The sequence below is a fragment of the Strix uralensis genome, chromosome 6 (assembly GCF_047716275.1).
Source record: "Strix uralensis isolate ZFMK-TIS-50842 chromosome 6, bStrUra1, whole genome shotgun sequence".
Taxonomy (NCBI): Eukaryota; Metazoa; Chordata; class Aves; order Strigiformes; family Strigidae; genus Strix; species Strix uralensis.
Genome location: NC_133977.1, coordinates 42,979,171 through 42,996,883, shown reverse-complemented (window position 1 = coordinate 42,996,883; position 17,713 = coordinate 42,979,171). Strand labels below are relative to the sequence as shown.

The window sequence follows — 17,713 nt, the reverse complement described above, 5'->3', positions numbered from 1 at the left end:
AGACCAAAATTCCTGCCCGAGAACCAAGGCAAGGTATTTGTATTAAATTCAGTGACCACTGGGTGTCGCGGGTGCGAAATACAAATTTCAAAAGGTCTTCAACTCTCCAGCCTTACAGCCAAACATTTTATAATAACTAGTGTTTCAGGTTATTTCCTCAAAAACATGTCTTAACTCAAAGCCAGGTGCATTTTTCTTTCTGTCACATTAACAGTGGAACATCAGGTCTTATCCTTTTTTCTATACCATACTCGGTTCGGCAAGCCTAACTATAACGATGACATTAAAATGGCTTGCAGTGGAAGCCTGTTTTTTGGTTTATTTGGTTGTTTTGGGCTGTTTGTTTTTGGTTTGGGTTTTTTTTTTTTTTTTTAAAAGAACATGACTGTCTAGGATTTATGTTTTAAAGCAAAGATAGCTCCCAAGAAGGACAAGAGATACTTATGGCTTAAGTAACAATTAAAGGAACCATGATATGAAGAAGTAGAAACAAAGACAAGCAGAACAGTCATTTGTAATAATACAGTTATGCTAAGATTGGAAGCAGTTAATTTTGCAATTAATGCCCTTATTAACTGCAAAAAACATCCCAAACCTTACTCTTAAATAGTCATTTTACAAACATTAACTCAAGATGGATACATTTGGTCAGCACTGCTGCTTATGACTACACTATCTTTCATTTAATTCTACTGGAACTGCACATCAGAACCAACAACTACAGTCATACTCATGGTTAACTAGGATCCTCTGGAAAAAAGTATTTTAATTCTCTTCTGCACAGCTCTGAAGACTGCTCCTCATAGGAAGACTGTAATGAGTATATAAAACATCACGATCTGACTCGGTACTGAATCCGAACAGTGACAGAAGATTCAGAGTTCCCTCTGATGGCTTTTTTTTGGAGTTTGGTGGCTTTTTGGTTGGGGGTTTTTTTGTTGTTTTTTTGAGTGGAATATATTTCTTCATGAGACCAAGAAAAAAGAAACCATTAAAGTTTAGCATTTCTAGCTGTAGATTACTCTTATATTACTACTTCTGATGTTACTAACAAGGTCGATTATAAAAACAAAACCAGATCCACTGGGTTTCTGTGCAGATTAAAAAAAAAAATGTAAGGGAAGACTTTGTCAAATTAGCATTAAGTACAGAGTTCCACAGCTTTGCTAGTTTGAGAAAGACAAAATAGTGTGTGACACACAGCAACTCAAGCCTTACATCCTTCTGTACCGATTCTTTCAGAGCAGCCTTCCACCCCTTTGCAGAAACTAAACGTTCCCCAATCTGGCCGCTCTTTCTTCCACTTTTCTGTGTTTGCTACTTACCTAATACTGAGGGCCAAGCAGTGGCAGATATAAAAACACCTACTCAGTATTACTGAAAAGCGTACAAGCCTCAGTAATAACAAACTACTACAAATTCCAGTAAGCGTTTTTTAAAACATTAGTTGCTTGCAACTTTTTTCAGCTGTCAACAAGATACAGCAGTTGCATTCCTGTGTGTGGAAATGTTACTAATCAAAGATCACTTAACCAGTTCAGAAGAGCTTCTGGAATCCTTTCACATTCTAGCTCTAATTCACTAAAATCGTGTATTTTCAGGATTATCTTCACACTGAGGGCCAGCCAGTACTCATGGACAACACTATCAAAAAAAAAAAATCAGTGCTCTAGTCTCCCTCTGAAGGGAGAAGGAAAAATAATTCACTCTGCAATCTCATGGAGGTCCTGATGTCCACCTCACCCGGTGGTGTTTACATCCCCTTAGCTCACGTTTACATCCCCTTACAAGGAAAGAGACAGAACTGGGAAGGAAAAGGAAGGCTACTGCAATGCTGCTGTTTAAAGGAACAAACAGCAATGCCAGTCAGTCCTTTTAAAACTTCGGTGGGAAAGACAAGGAACATTAAAGTGGAAGCAAACATAGCAGTCTCCTGGTCTCCTACCTTCACGTATGGCAGCCTCCTACTCGGTTTTCCAATGCAAACATCTGCTGGGTGTATCCAAAAGAATGATGAAACCAGTAACGAGAGACTCGCAGCAGAAGCAAGCTTACCTTAACTTTACATTCTTGAACTTTGTGATGATTTCCATTATGAAGAGTGGATGGAGTTGTGCTCATCTCTTTTTCAGGTCTATTAAGCTTCACTTCATTGAGGATTTCACCTCCATAATCACCCAAGTGGTACCTCAAAAAACAGGATTAAAAATATAGTAATGCATTTCCACTGGGAAATGTTTGAAAGCCACAGAACAGGCAAACATAAACCCCTTCCATTTTAGCTTAAGTTTATGGTGCTGTATCAGTCTTCAGTCATGTACATGTGCAGAAGACCAGCATCCATACAGAAAGAAATTACAGGAGATGTTTTCAAACCTATCTGATGAAAATTAAAACCCTGATGTTATAAATGACTTCTTACAGATATGATTTGCAATTTTACCTTTTCTCAACAACTTCTAATGTTAAATGCAATAGCTCGCGTTTTGTTTTCTCTCTTCTCTTAATCATCTCCAAAATTGTTATGGCTCTGCTAAACTCTCTTCTTAGTTTCAACATCTTCTCATATGATGCTTCATCATTCTTTCGATTCTATTGAAAGATTAAATAAATTTTAAGTCAAAGGCAAAACCTGTGAGGTATAAACAGCAAAAAAAAGGTTACATAATGCTGCTGCAAGTGAGAATCATACAAGTACACTCAGAAGCAGCTTTTTCTAAAGCATAACCTAGTTGGTAAACAAAGCCGCAAAACCAGCTTTTAAGCATAAGCTGAAAAAGACCTTTTCAGCCATTTCCTCCCATGCTTCGTCTGCTCAGATTCTGTATCAACCCAGTGGAAGTTTGTCAGTACAAAGAATTCAAGATTTGGTTACTAAAACAGTTTTTCCACCTTGATTCTGCACACAATAAGTTGTGTACAGATGTGTACAAAGTTTATGTAAAAAGCTGAGTAACTACTGATTTCCTAGTTCTAATCAATTCATGATACAAATGCAAAACCTGAACTATTTACTCCACAGCAAATGGAAGATTGTTCTCCCCTTTTTTACAGAAAAGGAAGTTTGTAATGTACCAAGTCCCACAGCTGCTTTTTTATGTGCCAATACCTACAAATTGCCCTTTGAGTTTCAGCTTTCTAGAAAATGCACAGACTGTATATCGTCTATAGAGAACACATTGACTACACCATTCCGTGGGTTTGAAATTTAGCTGGGTCATCCAATATTGCAACTATTAATAGAGAAATTCAGATCAGGAACTGTGGACACCATAGGACAGATCCTGCAAGATGCTGGATAGGAATCAAATGGATTCCTATCACTACAGAATTTAAAGTGACAAATTTAAAACAGTAAAGTTTAATAAATTACCTTTCTTGTCTGCATCTTCTCAGTTCTCCTCCGGAAGGCAACGTAAGGGTCGTTGTTGGTGGAGCCATCCCTCTTTTCTTGTTTGATTTGGGGGATGAGAGATGGCCCTCTGCAATTCTTACGCTTTCTTACCCAGTAGTCATATACAGCCTTAATAAGGTAGTCATCCTCATTTAGCAGCAATTTAGCTTCCTGAAGTGTTACAAGCTAAAAGAGAAAATTCAAAAAATGCACTTGAGATGGGGGTAGGGTGGTGGTGCAGGGAGAACGTCACCGCACATTCACATCTCTTGTACATTCTCTAAATACACTTATTTATTTTCTAGCACAAGAGAGTAAAGGGAGGAAAAAAAATGTTGATCTAAATTGAAGTACTTAAGCCACAGTTGCTCTTCCTAAGTTAAACATATAGTTCCCAACCTTCCTGAACTAGCATCATCATCTCTCAGAAACTTTCATACAATAGTCTTGAACTTCATCTATTTTTCATGAAATCTGAAAACGTTGTTTGAAACAATTACAAGCACAGGATACAGATAACTTACTAGCCTGCAGATCATGGTTTGGGACTCACTTTAATTTGACTATTTTTTTTTTCCTAAAAGAGGAAGTTTCTTATTGGTTAGCCATTACTAATATATGATTCTTTGCAGTTTAAGGTTGAATCCCCTAGAAGTTTTTACTGTAGACAGGATATATTCTGAAGTAAATTAGTTTCTTAATTTTTCCCCAAAATGTTTACTTTGTGATCGAAAAAGATAACAACCATCCCTGTTTATTACAGCCCAGAGACACAAAGACATTCACTTCTTAGGTAAGTTATTTCAGTAGTTAAAACACAGGTAATTAGATGGTAACATTTATTTTCCTTTTTATGTTCAGCTTTTTACATGGAAATCAGACTCTAAATAAATGCAAAACCCATCACTGCCTAACTAGTACATTAGTTTAACATGCTCCTATCACCAAATAAAAAGAAAATAGCATCCCTAGTATTACTTAAAAGAGAGTCAAACAGCACTTCATCTTCCCCGTAATTTGAAAAATATCAACAGAACGGCTTAAATTTGCATTTTTCCAACATGTCAATCTATGTTAAATCTTGTCTCTAGCTAAACATCATTCTGTCACTGTGAATATTACTTAAAAATAATTTCAGTCTTGTTTATCCTTTAGTCCCTTTTCTCCATTAACATATTTCTTAACAAACAACGACAAAAAAAAAATTGACTCTGCCTTGAGTACAGTTTTAGGAAAGTTAAATTTACCCTGCTTGCTTGTTTTAGCAAGTACCACCAGTGACATGGATGAAGAGCCCCTATATTCCTTGTTTCAATCAGGTTATCAAAATGCCCAAGAGGAATGTCTGGAACGCTCTCCTCGGTGAGGAAGGCATTCCCACCAGCATCCTTTTGTATTTCAGAGGTAAGTCATGTAAACTGTAAATGAATTGTGTCGCAGCCCCAAGAGGGATTTGAGAGCATTATAACCCCATGTGGGGAAGGAATCTGCCAGGCAGCCAAACTTCTTTCTTTCCCAGGCTCCAATAACCTGCAAGAGTTGTTTTTATCTTACCATTCCTAACACAGAGCTCAGGACAGAGCTACTCAACATCAGCTGCAAATTTTCTGTAGCCCAAAAGCAGGACAAGAAGCTTGAACACACACATCGCAATCCCTGAAGTCAGGCAGAAAATACTACACAGGAAATCCCACAGAAATTTCATCTACAAAGAGGGATTTTTCCTTACACACCTTACCTTCGAGAGGGAGCCTATGTTCTAAGAATCAATTACAATGCTTTAGGTAAACGTGAGATCTTTTCTGCCATGGGCTTCCTTAAATAAGCACTTTCTGGTTCAAAATACTCTTCACCTCTCTAATGCTTCAGTGTTAATTGCATTTAAGGGAAAGAGAAAGGGGCAGCTGCCTACAGAGAAAAATCCATATTCTTATAACGTTTTATTTTAGGAAAACATCTTTCAGTTTTCATTACTCAAGCAATGAAAGATGAAACCAGCATAAGAAGGATGTAAATTAACCTTGAAAAGCGATAACCAGAACCGCTTTAACTGAAAGCCAAAACAGGGCTTTCCACATCAAAGCTTTAAGAGATCCGAGTACCACATGTTCAACAAGTATCCAATGGACTCTGCAATTTTTTCCTTCACATCCCATCTTCTTAGCATAGTAAGAAATCTTTACCTAATCCTCGTTAAAGTTCCTCTAAGATGTAGAGAACACCACATTCTGGCCTCTTAACACACAGCATTGACCTAAATCAGGTTAAGTAACTGATGCAGAGCTATGGATCCTGCAATGGATTTTCCACTCCTGAAAAACATCCACCTCGCTGAGAAATAACTCTTACCTATTTCAAACTTGCCTTTCAGAAACTTTAATTTTTGAGTAATGTTTTGGGCTTTCACTGGCCTCCTGGAACACCTCAAGAACTGACTATTAAGATACTGGTACCCTTCTAATAAAATAAGTGACTAAATACTTCTAAATAATGCTTCTAAGGCAAGGAAACCAGCCTCCGAGTATAACTTAGTTTCTTGCTACTGTGCAGCTTCTACTACAGGGGCGCAATCTGAACAAATGCTTTGCTTCACTGTCTGTGCTTCTAAGTTTCTACCCTTCAAACATCAACAGAAGTCGATGTCCAAGAGAAACAAAGAACATGGATTCTCACATGCGTTTATAGCCAAATCTATACACCTACCAATCACCACAAGCTTCTTCCGTACCACAGGTAAAACAAGATGATGTAAGTTGTCCTAACACACTGTGGTCAGGAATTAAAATTTAAAAACACCTTCCCCCAATCAGCCCCCAAAAGCTCCCCCCCAACCTGGTTACCAACGCTGACCATAAAAGACAGCAATATGACTTCTGTGTAACTGCAGACTCACACAAACACACTTATCCTGTTAGTAGGAAATAAAACAAACCGCAAATCAAACAAACCCCGCCCCCCCCAGAACCACCCCACCAGAAAACTCAGAAATCAAAAAACCTCAGCAATTCCTTAACACGGTACAATACCTGACTAGAACTGGCTTTTTCGAGTCTGTCAACCATTATTTCAAACTGCAGTGGCTTGATTTCCATCTTCCGATTTAGTCTGTTCAGTAAGGTTTCATCCTCAGAGTCCATATCATAATCTGGCTGCTCATTGTCCAGATTGAAGGCTGAAACAAAAATATACACGCACAAAAAAATTGAAATGCTTGATAAATAACATGCTATGGAAATACAGAAGCATGCAAGTGACAATCAGAAATCAAAAGCGATTGATAAAATTTCAGGTTAGCATATCTCTGCCATAACACTTTTTTCTTTACGCTAAAAAGTTTCCCCATGTAATAGCTGTAAGACAGTAATTAGAAGTTGCTTGTCTCTGACTTCCAATATGAGGGGAATCAAAGAAGTTTAATTTTATTTTAAGTGGCTTGAAGCGGTGACAGGAAAAAAGCTTTAGTTTTACAAATTACCACAGAGGCATAGAAACTTTAATGTATCTTTGCAAAACAAGAGCAAAAATGCTTCTTAATGCTGTTATAATACAACTCCTCCAGAATATCACGATAAGATTCTTAACAATTAATTTTCCATCAAATCCCAGACTTGTAGAAAAAGCACTTAAGTTCCACTATAATTTCAGTTGCCCATTTCTAAATAGTTCAACAAACCTAGAGTCTTAAAATACTTAAGACTAAACTTCTTCCTCCCCCACCCTCCCACGCCCCCCGCCCCTTCATGTAACTGTACAACAAACTGTAAAAATGCTAGACCAATCCTGTGGGAATTGTTACTTTTTCTCCAAAGCCAACTCAACTCTAGATGTAGACCTGAATATTCCTCCATACTCTCCAAATAGCAAGTTCCTGACTTCACAGCAAAGCTCAAGTCTTCATTGCAGATTGCACTATTCATTTTCCATACTTAGGCAGTTTCTGGCTCTACTAAAAGCAGAAGGAAATTACCATTCAGATAACATAGCAGAAACTAAATTTTACAAGTATGGGCAAATTGCATACAACAGCAAGAATTCTTAATATGAAATGTTAATTGTACCTAATAAAACCTTGAGGAGGTGAAACACTTACTACAACACTCCAAATAATTCAATCAACAAGTTACTGTATTAACAGCAGCGAAGGCTTGTTGAAATATATTCAGTTCTTATTAGACAAACAGCACTATCTTTAGGCTCTTAACTCATGGCTGTATCTCCGCGCTCACTTAAAGAAAACCTCTGCTGCTAAGCTGCCCGGTGTGCTTTAAGGGAACCTTAAAACAAAAACTTAGAAGCCAGGGAGCAAAAGAAAAACGATTAAAAAAAAAAATCTTTGATAGTGTTTTCTCTCCCATGGCCTGACCAGTCAACAAACACGTAGTAACTAGCATGTTCTTTCCATATCTCAGACTAGCCCAAAACCACTCTTTGAGTATTCCACTGCAATAAAGTAGCTATGTCACTGCCAGCGCTTAAATCTCTTTGGCTATGTGTAGAAACTCCATCAGATACAGCTGAGAAGCACTAACAAGCAGTTCCTTACCATTTTCAGCTGCAAACTGCTACCTCTGAGAAGAGACAGTGCTTCACTGTACCAACTCTGACAACACCTAGTCAGAGGGCTTCTCTGGCCTCACATACACACTGTAAACATACTACAAAAATTTATTTCAAGAAGAAATTAATAATAATGGACTGTAACTAATGGGTTAAGTGGAGTTATTAGTATTGATTGAATAAAGCAAATTGCAAAGCAACTTTAAGACACTGCCACTGGGCATGTGACCCACAGCTTTCCCCTAACAATTAACAACTGCATATTGGACTTAAGCTACAGCTCACAACACTGGATGCTGCTTCTCCACTGGCAGTCTGCAGGAATCGAAAGTTCCGAGATAAAAACTGACACAGAACTATGAATTTTTAAAAAAAGAATCCGTAAAACTGCATTAAGAACGTCACCAGGCAGGACAATGCACTTAAGAGAGAGACTGTTTACAGTCGCTGGGGTGACCACCACACGATCCTGTTCAGAGCAGAACAGCCAGTGACTAGCCAAATACCAATGGACTAGCCAAATACCAATCGACTAGCTGCCAAGTATTGGTGCTGGACTTGAAACCAGTATCACCTTCAGCTCCTGTAAGCTCTGCTCCAACTTCTCCTGTGTGGTCCCAGCAGGACCCCTGGGAGCAGGGAGTGTTGGCACCAATCCCACATCACATCAGCCACGCACTGACCTGGGGCCAACTGTCCCACCCGAGCTGTGATCCTCACTCTCCTTCACTCCACCTTCCAACACTGGAAAAAGCTTCTCTCGTACAGCACTGACTGTGTTCAAACGTGGACCAAGTCTGTCTGACTCCATCTGTTATCCACTGGAGTTTCAAAACTCTTCTGAGCAGTCCCAGGCCAGTCCAACCTTGGCAGCTCATACTTCTCCTGCTGAACGATGTCCGATATTGCACTTCCCCTTCACTACAATCTGTAATTCAATGACCTCTTAAGCATAAACTGCCACTTTCACCAGACAGGAAATTGGAAAAGTTTCCCCCAGCCTAAGACTATCTCCCGAGCCTACAAAACTACGACAGTCCTAATGTACACTGCGAAATCACATTCAAACGACTCTGCCCAAGGGAGGTGGCCAACATTTTCCAGATATTCCCACCATTTTGGAAGAACTCTCCTAACAGTAAAGCAGGTCCGTCTACTCCAAAATACAGGTGTTTAACTGTGTTCTCACTGAAGATACGAGAATGCACAGAAGTCCATTAAAGTCCAGAAAAGTCACTGCTTGTTCACCCTCAGACAGACATTGATCTTGCACCCAAAAAAATGTCAACCTATTAACTGTCAGTAGATAACTCAGTCATCCCCTGCAAACAACATGTTTCGAGTCAATTTTTCTAAACCAGAATATCCGTGAGCAGGCGGATCCCTATGACAGAGAAGACGTGATGCTGTTCACCCATAATTGTAAGCATAAACTTGCCTTCATTTCCAGAATGAGGAAAGAACAACCCTGGGAGTTCTGGAACTGCACACCTCCCTGAACCACCTTCCAGAACTAACTCAGGCTCGAGCAAGATGCAACTAGCAGGAGACACTACAACTAGCAACAAGAAAAGAAAAAGCCCAACCATTCCATTGACAAGCAACTTAAAACACCAACCATCCTCAGAAATGCATTACGAATATTAGTGTGAGGAAGCAAGATCTCCATCTTGAATAGAGAAGGCAGCTTACTGCACTGCTCACACCTAAAGCGACCCTATGGCCCACCTCAGCAGGTCCCTCCCTCTCCTGCTCACTGTTAGCAAGCTGAACCAGTCTGCAGAGGTATCCAGTAAGCACCAAGACCAGTTCAAGACACACAGGGGTGTATGCAACCAGAAGTGGCACAGGGAAGAAAAGTGGAACCTCTTCTTCTGGCTGTTCCATTAGTTCATCCGCCCCTGTGAACCACTGGCTAAGTACCAGGTGAAGCCCATTTAATTTCATACATAAATTATTTGCTGATAAAACATCAGCTCTCTTAGCAGTCATTTTAAGACTTTAGGAATAACAAATAAAGTGCTGAAAAACTGGAAGACGGGAAAAACTGTAATCATTTAAAAAACAAAACTCCACCCTGAATTTCAACTCTACAAAACTATTTTGACAAATAATCAAAATGACAAGATAAAAAGTATCCAACATGTACTTGCCAGGAACAAGTTACATTGAATAAATCTCATTTTCTTATACAAAAAGATACTAGTACTGTGAGAACTGTAGTAGCCCTTGTCACATATCCTGCTTTTCACACCTCCTAGCAATGCTACTCTTTTGCTAGCAGTGCTTCTCATGCTGTCATGACCTGTTGCTATCAACAGAGTTCATTTAAAAGAAAGGGGGATTACACGGAGGCCGCAGTGAAGCGGCACTGAAGCAGTGGACCTCTTGCATTCCACCTCCTCTTTCAATGCAGACAGGAAGGCCACAAAGACTCAGCAGCCTGTGGAGGTCTACGAGTCTGAGGAAATGCAAGTCTATCGCTCTGCCTTTAACTGCTGCATGCAAATCATAAGGAGTTAATTGACCCCAAGCTGGCTCACCACAGCTCCGGGACACTCGTGGAAGTGCCCTCCTTCCCTGAAGTTCGTCTGTCACTGCTCTTTGAAATGTACTTTCAGTGACATCCTTAATCATCAATCAGTCGCCTTCTTTTCCCCAGCACTGAGCGAACTGTACTGTTCCAGAAAAGGCCATTTTTCATCCTGGAGTTGGCCTTTGGTATGGCAGCTTGCTGGCTTCAGAAGCCATCACAAGACACAGGTGGTTTATTCGCTGTGTGACGTTATTATCCATCACCACCCTCTGTTTCTGCCCCTGCCATAGCAACAGATGCAACTGTTCATCCACGCCAGCAGGAATTAGTGAAGAACTAGACTCAGGCACCAAAAGCACTGGATTTCAGATGTCCTGCGACTAGTCAGTGTTTTAAGAACAACCAATCTACTAGTTCTTGTAGTTAAAACCAGATCATCTACATCCCTTCCTCCTGGTAATTCCTGTGAGATTCTTGTGACTGACTGATGAATCTGGTTTTCTTACTCCAAAACTTCTGCATTGCGTGTTTCTTCAGTGCACTGTTTGACAGGGCCCCGGTGATCCTACCAGCAAAATTTACCTCCTATGAATGCACAGAACTTGTTGGCTTGCTAATTGCTGTTGCAAAACCAACATCCTAGTTTACAACCTCTGCCGCTTTAACCACTCCGGATGGCAGTACCTGTCAGAGGGATTTGCTTTTGTTTACTTGAGCTCCCCTAGGAACTGAGTTTATAGTAACTTACAGAAATGTAATTTGTTTTTAAGTTACATTAAATTGGGTTTAACTTAACTGAATTAACTAATTTCATTTAGCTAACTAAATTAAGGCTGTGGTTCCACAGTCATTTTAAGCTGACCTAGGTGTTACTGCTGAAACAAGCGGCTCCACTAGCTTCCCTCCCCAGCAAGCCACATTCCCACCACCTTGCTTCTGCCAACATCAGCAACCATGCAAGACAGAAAACTGAAAAATACGGAGCTTCACCTAACCAAAAAAATGAAAGATAAGCTTTCTGCCAGGTCACTTCCCTGAGTTAGCTCACCCATGAGCACAACTGCCACCGGAAAGGCACTGGCAGTAAGAAAGGAGTGGGCAGTGTTGATCCTGAGGGCAGCAGGTACCTCTGTGCTGACCAAGAGCAGATGAATCACTACATCATGGTAATTAAATCCAAAGGAGTAACAAAGCAGCAAAACACCACCTCAATGGCAAGTCTGCAGCACCGGATGGGAACAGAGCTTCCAGCACTCCCACCTGCACCAAAATACCTCAGGAGGGGAGTGATCACGCAAATATCCATTTTACGTAGCCAGGCTGCAAGCCCACAGCCCCAACAGCTCCTGCTACAGCATCCTCTAAAAATGTGGAACACACAAGGAAGAAGGAATGACCAACTCTCAACTACATGAAATGCACACACTTCACTTCTTTTTAGAGGGACTAGAGTTCACCTATACAATTTCCTGAAGATTATTTGACCTCTATTTCAACAATCTGACTGCATTACTTAGGATAACGCGTTAGGTTGGTATCGTTACCCTCCATATATACACATAGGTAAAACACATATATATACACTAACAATATATTTTTTGCTCCATTCTTATTGTTTCCATTAGGGACACTAATTTTCTTACATCCACATAGCTATAATTCTAGCATAGGTACAAGTGTACTGACTTACTCTCTTTGCTCTGCATTAATGACTTACAATGCATCTCCACATTACTGAAACTACAAACATTCTTGGAAAATTATTAAGCATACTGGAATAATTAGAATAGTTCAAGGCTTTTGTTTTATATTCAGTTCGTAGTCACCTGAGTTGGTGCTAAGTAGGTCAACTAATACCTGGAACTATGATTATTCATTAATTCCATGCCCCAAAGAAATTAACTTTTCTCTGCTTGAAACCACTGGTCTAACTAAAAGAATTATACTGGTAAAGTTAAAGATATTAAAATCTTTGGCTATCAGATCAACAACATAATTTGCTAGAAATAACCACCAGTAAGTATGAATTACAGTACCTGGCCTCTTGGCATCTCTGGCCAAAGTAAGTATTGTTGCTATTTGTGCTTTTAGCATTAAAACAGAATTTCTAAGCAGTTTATGTAGCATAAAGCTGCCTTGTATCACACCTACTCCAACCAGAATATGTGGGAAAAATTATCTTGGAGCAGTATCTGATGTTTATCTTCAGCTCAAATACTTTCTGTAATTCTGTCCAGAAAGCCTGTGAGGCTCAACAAAACAAAGAACATTTTGACATAATACATTTATCACTTTTAGACATGTTTATTAACAGTATTTACAGTGTTTCTGGCAATGTCCAAAGAGAGGAATAAAATACATTCCTCATTCAGCAGCTTCATTTCAGTTAATTCAACCTGCCTTGCTTGTAGGTTTGTTTCTTCTATTAAGGACAGAAATACTTAATTTTCTCTAGCTCATTTCTCCCATCACTAGCATGATCTCTACTGTATCACAGAAGATCTTGAGCATGTGATTTCTAAAAATTTGTTATTTTGTAAATATATGGAAAAAATAGGAGACTTCACCATGTTGGTGAGAAATGATGCAAGGACCTTCAAAATGCAGCTGGGTTTGGGCTGAAGAGTCTTTGCCTAACTTCAGTTATGTCTATGAGCAGAAGACACAGAAACATAAAATGCCTTCTCTGCTCCAGTCTACACACACATCAACAGCCTCATCTGAGGCAGCTGAAAAAAAGTGTGTGAGAAACAGATTATCAACACACTCTGCCTGGCAAGATGAAGTTCAGTAAGATTAATACCGTCTGCACAAACCTCAAAACTTAACAGCTGAGGACCACATTCCTGTTCAAGGTGCTTTAGCACAAATCTGTCAACAGTCTTTCCAATACAACTAAGAACCAAAAACACGAGCCAGTGCTGAGAAGGGTTTTCTCTCAGAGACCCAGGACTGAATTTGTGCTTTACCATAAGGACTGACAAGCTGCTGCCATGATTGAATCAAAGGTTTTGCTATAAGGGTAACTCCTGGGAGAAGTCCAAGTCACAAAATAACCCCCTAGAACCATACACTGCAAAGAACAAACACGATTAGCGTGAAGGAACAACTGAACTATGAGTGTGTGTCACTTGTCAACAGGACATCAACCAAAAAAGGTGTCAGAATAAATCCAGAGACCACTGTAATTAACTACAACTTCAAATTAATTAGATCTTTTAAGACACAGGAAGCTAAATTCATGCAAAAGAATACTCCCTTTTAGCTCAGAGTTCCCTACAGAAAGGGAACACTACAGTTTTAGCAAAACACAGAAAAATATCTATTACCCATAGTCCAAAACACATCCATGCTACAGCAAATAGTTTGAACTCCACTGTTAGCACAGTTGAAACGGAACCTTCAAGAACTCTTACTACAATCAGTAGAATGAAGGCCGATTTCATTGCAAAAACTCTTCTATTCTATTGATCTCCATTTATACAGGACTTTTGAGTCAATGGACATTCCAGACTCACTCAGCGGGCAAGACAAGCCCTCTTTCACTCCCTGCATTAGTATAAGCAACTAGGCAGCAGCTAGCCTAGCTCAGTTATCCCGTCTCAGAATTAGGAAAAAAAGTACTGATCAGCAATACTGGATGGCCAACAGACAGGATAAGGCTGGCCAGCTACTGTACATGGACATATGGCATCAGCACTGAGCCCATACACAAATACAGCAGGAAAAACCTCACATCTACCTTCAACCTTAAATTATTCCAGAACTTGAAAAGAGATACTGGAATTTACATATGTAAACCTCCCTTGGATTTTTGAGTCCTCCCACTTTCTGAATATTGTAGCAACTTTGTCCTCAAGATTGTTTGAAGATTATTTAATTTAAAGGGCGGGGGTGGAGGAACAACAAAACCAACATTAGTTAACTTACGTTGAATGTGAATGAACTGCTTTGGTTGCTTAAACTCTCCTTTATACAAACGATTGTAATAGTTGACATTGCTCTCCGCTTCAGGGACTGGGATAACCATGCTCTCTTTCTTTTCTCTGAAAACTTGTTGTGCTGAGATAGCCCGTTGCAAATGATGTTCCTGCAAGAGGAAAATTTAAGAGTTTGTTTATTTAGGTATCAGTATATAGAAGTGCATACAGTCATCCTTTTCTCCTACTGTTCTCCTGGTGTTCTACAGGAGACCCAGATAAAAGAGTTGAGGCTTTAGTGTATTTTAGAGGACAGCAGGATAGTTGGTTCCAGGCTGGAGACAGGAGATGTGCTCTCCATCATTCAGTACACAGTGGGATTCCTAACTGAGAGGAATCTTAGAGCTCCAGTGAATGTAAGGCAGGACTACAAACAGATGAAAAGAACCCTTGGTTCAGACAATAGCACACGCCTTCTACCAGACTGAGAAAAAGTCGAACATTCGAACTACACAAAATAACCTTAGTACAAAATTAAGGCTGGTATAAGCCAAACTCATCAAAACCTGTCACAGAGAAAACTTACACAAGATCAGTTACCAGATGCATAGCGAGTCCTTTAAAGTTGTATAAGCAAGAGATTCAAATCAAAGGAATAGGTAATTTCATCATTTCCGTCTACCCAGAAATTCTTACTGGCTTGTTTTCCTTAGAAGTTCAGCTAGTTAAAAGCAACAGAAAGAGTAGACCTCACAGAACAGCACCTGAAAAGCACAGACTCCCTGAACAGGTATCGCTTCATTTTATTCTTCCAGGACAGGAGTCAGTTGCTACAGAATCATTTCAGGTAAAACACAGATCACAACATGTATATTAATTTATAAAGATTTTTTCCCACAATTTTATTCATTAACTCGGTGAAGCTCATCTACTGCTGCAAGTTAGCAGGAACCTGTGGCTTTTCTCCCAAAGATTTTTCATGAATACTCGTGTTAAACTTTGGCAAAGACAACCAGTACAAACGCAGTATTCTGATGCAGAACACCCGACACGAAGCGACCAGCAACAAGAGGAGCCTGTCTGGCAGGATGTCAGGTGATGGGGGGATTCTGAACGCTACCCCTCTCACTGTCTCCCTCGGTGAGCCAGAGGCTGGCAGCTGTACAGTGCAGGTGTATGCTCCAGACCCTCCAGTGCCGGCTACTCATTTAAACTGTTACAAAAATGTCTGATGCTATGACTCCAAATGGCCAGGTTGGCACATGCTGCCTTCTGTGTGTCCCATAAAGAGGAAGACTGCTAGTCTTCATCAGGATGAGATCTGAACTACCACAGCTATTTACAGAGGAAACTTAAGTCACAAGTTCTCCATCCACGTAAGTTGAATATAAACCAAACACAATGCAGTCTCCTAGTAGACTAACTACCAGTCTCTAATGGAACCAGGATCCCAAAAGTTTACCTCTCCCCCACTGCAGCGTTCCTGTGTCCAGCTTCCAAGATTTGAGGGGAGAGAGGATGACACAGCAGAGTATCAACTTGAAACTGAAGTTCAGCTCTGTCACAGATCTATGCAACCTTGCCTTGCCAATTCCTGGAGCTTCAGGTTATCCTCTAGCCATTCCCACACCCCTGACTGCTGGAAACAGTATTTGTTGAACAGGAAAAAATAAGACTTTGCTACTCTAGCTCCTCCTTTGGTTTTCTGGGGTAGCCCTCCCCAAAATTAACACCTGTGACCATCCTGCCTCAGGCATCGACACCACAATGAGGAGAAACAGCCAGCATTTCTGTAACTCAACTGCGGTGCAGACTGGCAGACATGGCAGCCTTGCACACAGCCATTCTGTGCTCCACACTTGGTAAATCCTCCTAAGAACAGGAGTGCTTCCTCTTTAATTCTACAGAACATTATTTTAAAAAAAGAGTAGTGAATGAAAGCAAATCTTATAAAAACATGTAAATAACATTTAATAAATTATACCCTCTTAAATATTAAGATCTTGCAGAAACGCAAATAATGCAATTTCTGCAAAATTAGAATGTAACAAATCAGTGACTGGAAGAGCAGCTTTGGGAATCTCCTGTAGCAGACGAAGCAACATTAAATCAAACTATCAGGTTCCCGAGTGAATGCTATTAGAATTAAGACAAGCATGCAATCAAATATCTGGTGTGATCTGCTTGAGTTACTACATACTGAGTAAATCTGTCACTCCACCATTAAAAGGTGTCTTGAAGAGCTTCACAGAGCTGAGTATGTAATTCAACTACAATAAAATTTGTTTCATTACTGCGTTGCTTTCAACTGATGTCCCTAGAGTTGTCTCCTAACAGTTAACAACACAGCACACAGCAGTACTACAGGAACGCTCTTAGGAAGGACTTGTGGAGGTTATCTGTCCAACTCCCACTTGAAGATGATTAGCTCCAACACTAGGTAGGTCAGCCATGACTTTTTCAAGTCTCGAACACCTCCAGTTTCCACAGCCCCCCGAGTAACCTGTTTCAGTGATGTACCAACCCTCTTTCACCAGAAGTAACAAGAGCAGTTCCCTCACCCTCTCTTCAGAGTAGCTAGGGTCTAAACTTTGAGCCATTCTGGCAGCCCAGATAATCTGACAGATTACCGTAGAGTTTCTCAGCATCTTTGAGAAATTAGGGGAAAGCGATGTAACAGGGTAGAGCGCTCCAAGAACAGCCTCACCACTGGCAAGTGGAGGAGCACCATAACCTCCCCATCCAGTAGGCACATTCCTCCCAACATAGCCCATTCTACAGCATGCCACAGTCACATGGCGTGTACACGTTGCCGGCCCACGGCCTGGTCCATCCTTTCCATCAGTGCTGCTCACCAGCCAGGCAGTTCCCTGCCCACATCGATGCACAGCGTTATTATTCTGCTCCAGGTACAGAAGTTGTGCACTTCTAACTCAACTTCACAACATTTCAGCACAGCCAGTCCTCAAGTTTCTGCTGGCAAGCCAACCACTCCTCCTCATGGAGGATCACTGACAAATTTTGTTCCTTACACAGCCAACCAACTGAAGCTGACCAATTTATAGATCCCCACCACACCCCCAAAATAAACCAAACCCAGACACTCTTCTACAACAGGATTAAATAACTTGTAGAGAAGCCACTCTAGTCCACAGTAGTCTCAGTAATGAATGGGTAAATAAGGTTTAACGTTCAGAAAAAGTAGTGAAGAAGGACATACAGCAACCAAAATGCAGAATACCTTTTGGCTCCGTAGCCCATTAAACAGTGCAGATGAGTAATTCAGATTCTCAGGTTTTGTAACAC

The 17,713-nt window shown here is 40.3% G+C and overlaps 1 protein-coding gene across 2 annotated transcripts in view; it reads right to left on the bottom strand.

The window, feature by feature from the left end:
* The window catches only part of EPC2 (enhancer of polycomb homolog 2), a 50,612-nt gene that overhangs the window by 17,463 nt on the left and 15,436 nt on the right, over window positions 1-17,713 (bottom strand). For both annotated transcript variants that reach the window (XM_074873828.1, XM_074873830.1), the window contains exons 2-6: window positions 14,418-14,577; window positions 6,421-6,566; window positions 3,374-3,580; window positions 2,444-2,592; window positions 2,056-2,188 (exon numbers count right to left, since the gene is read on the bottom strand). In XM_074873828.1, the coding sequence (XP_074729929.1) occupies window positions 2,056-2,188; window positions 2,444-2,592; window positions 3,374-3,580; window positions 6,421-6,566; window positions 14,418-14,577 (795 nt within the window). The remainder of the gene's footprint in view (window positions 1-2,055; window positions 2,189-2,443; window positions 2,593-3,373; window positions 3,581-6,420; window positions 6,567-14,417; window positions 14,578-17,713) is intronic.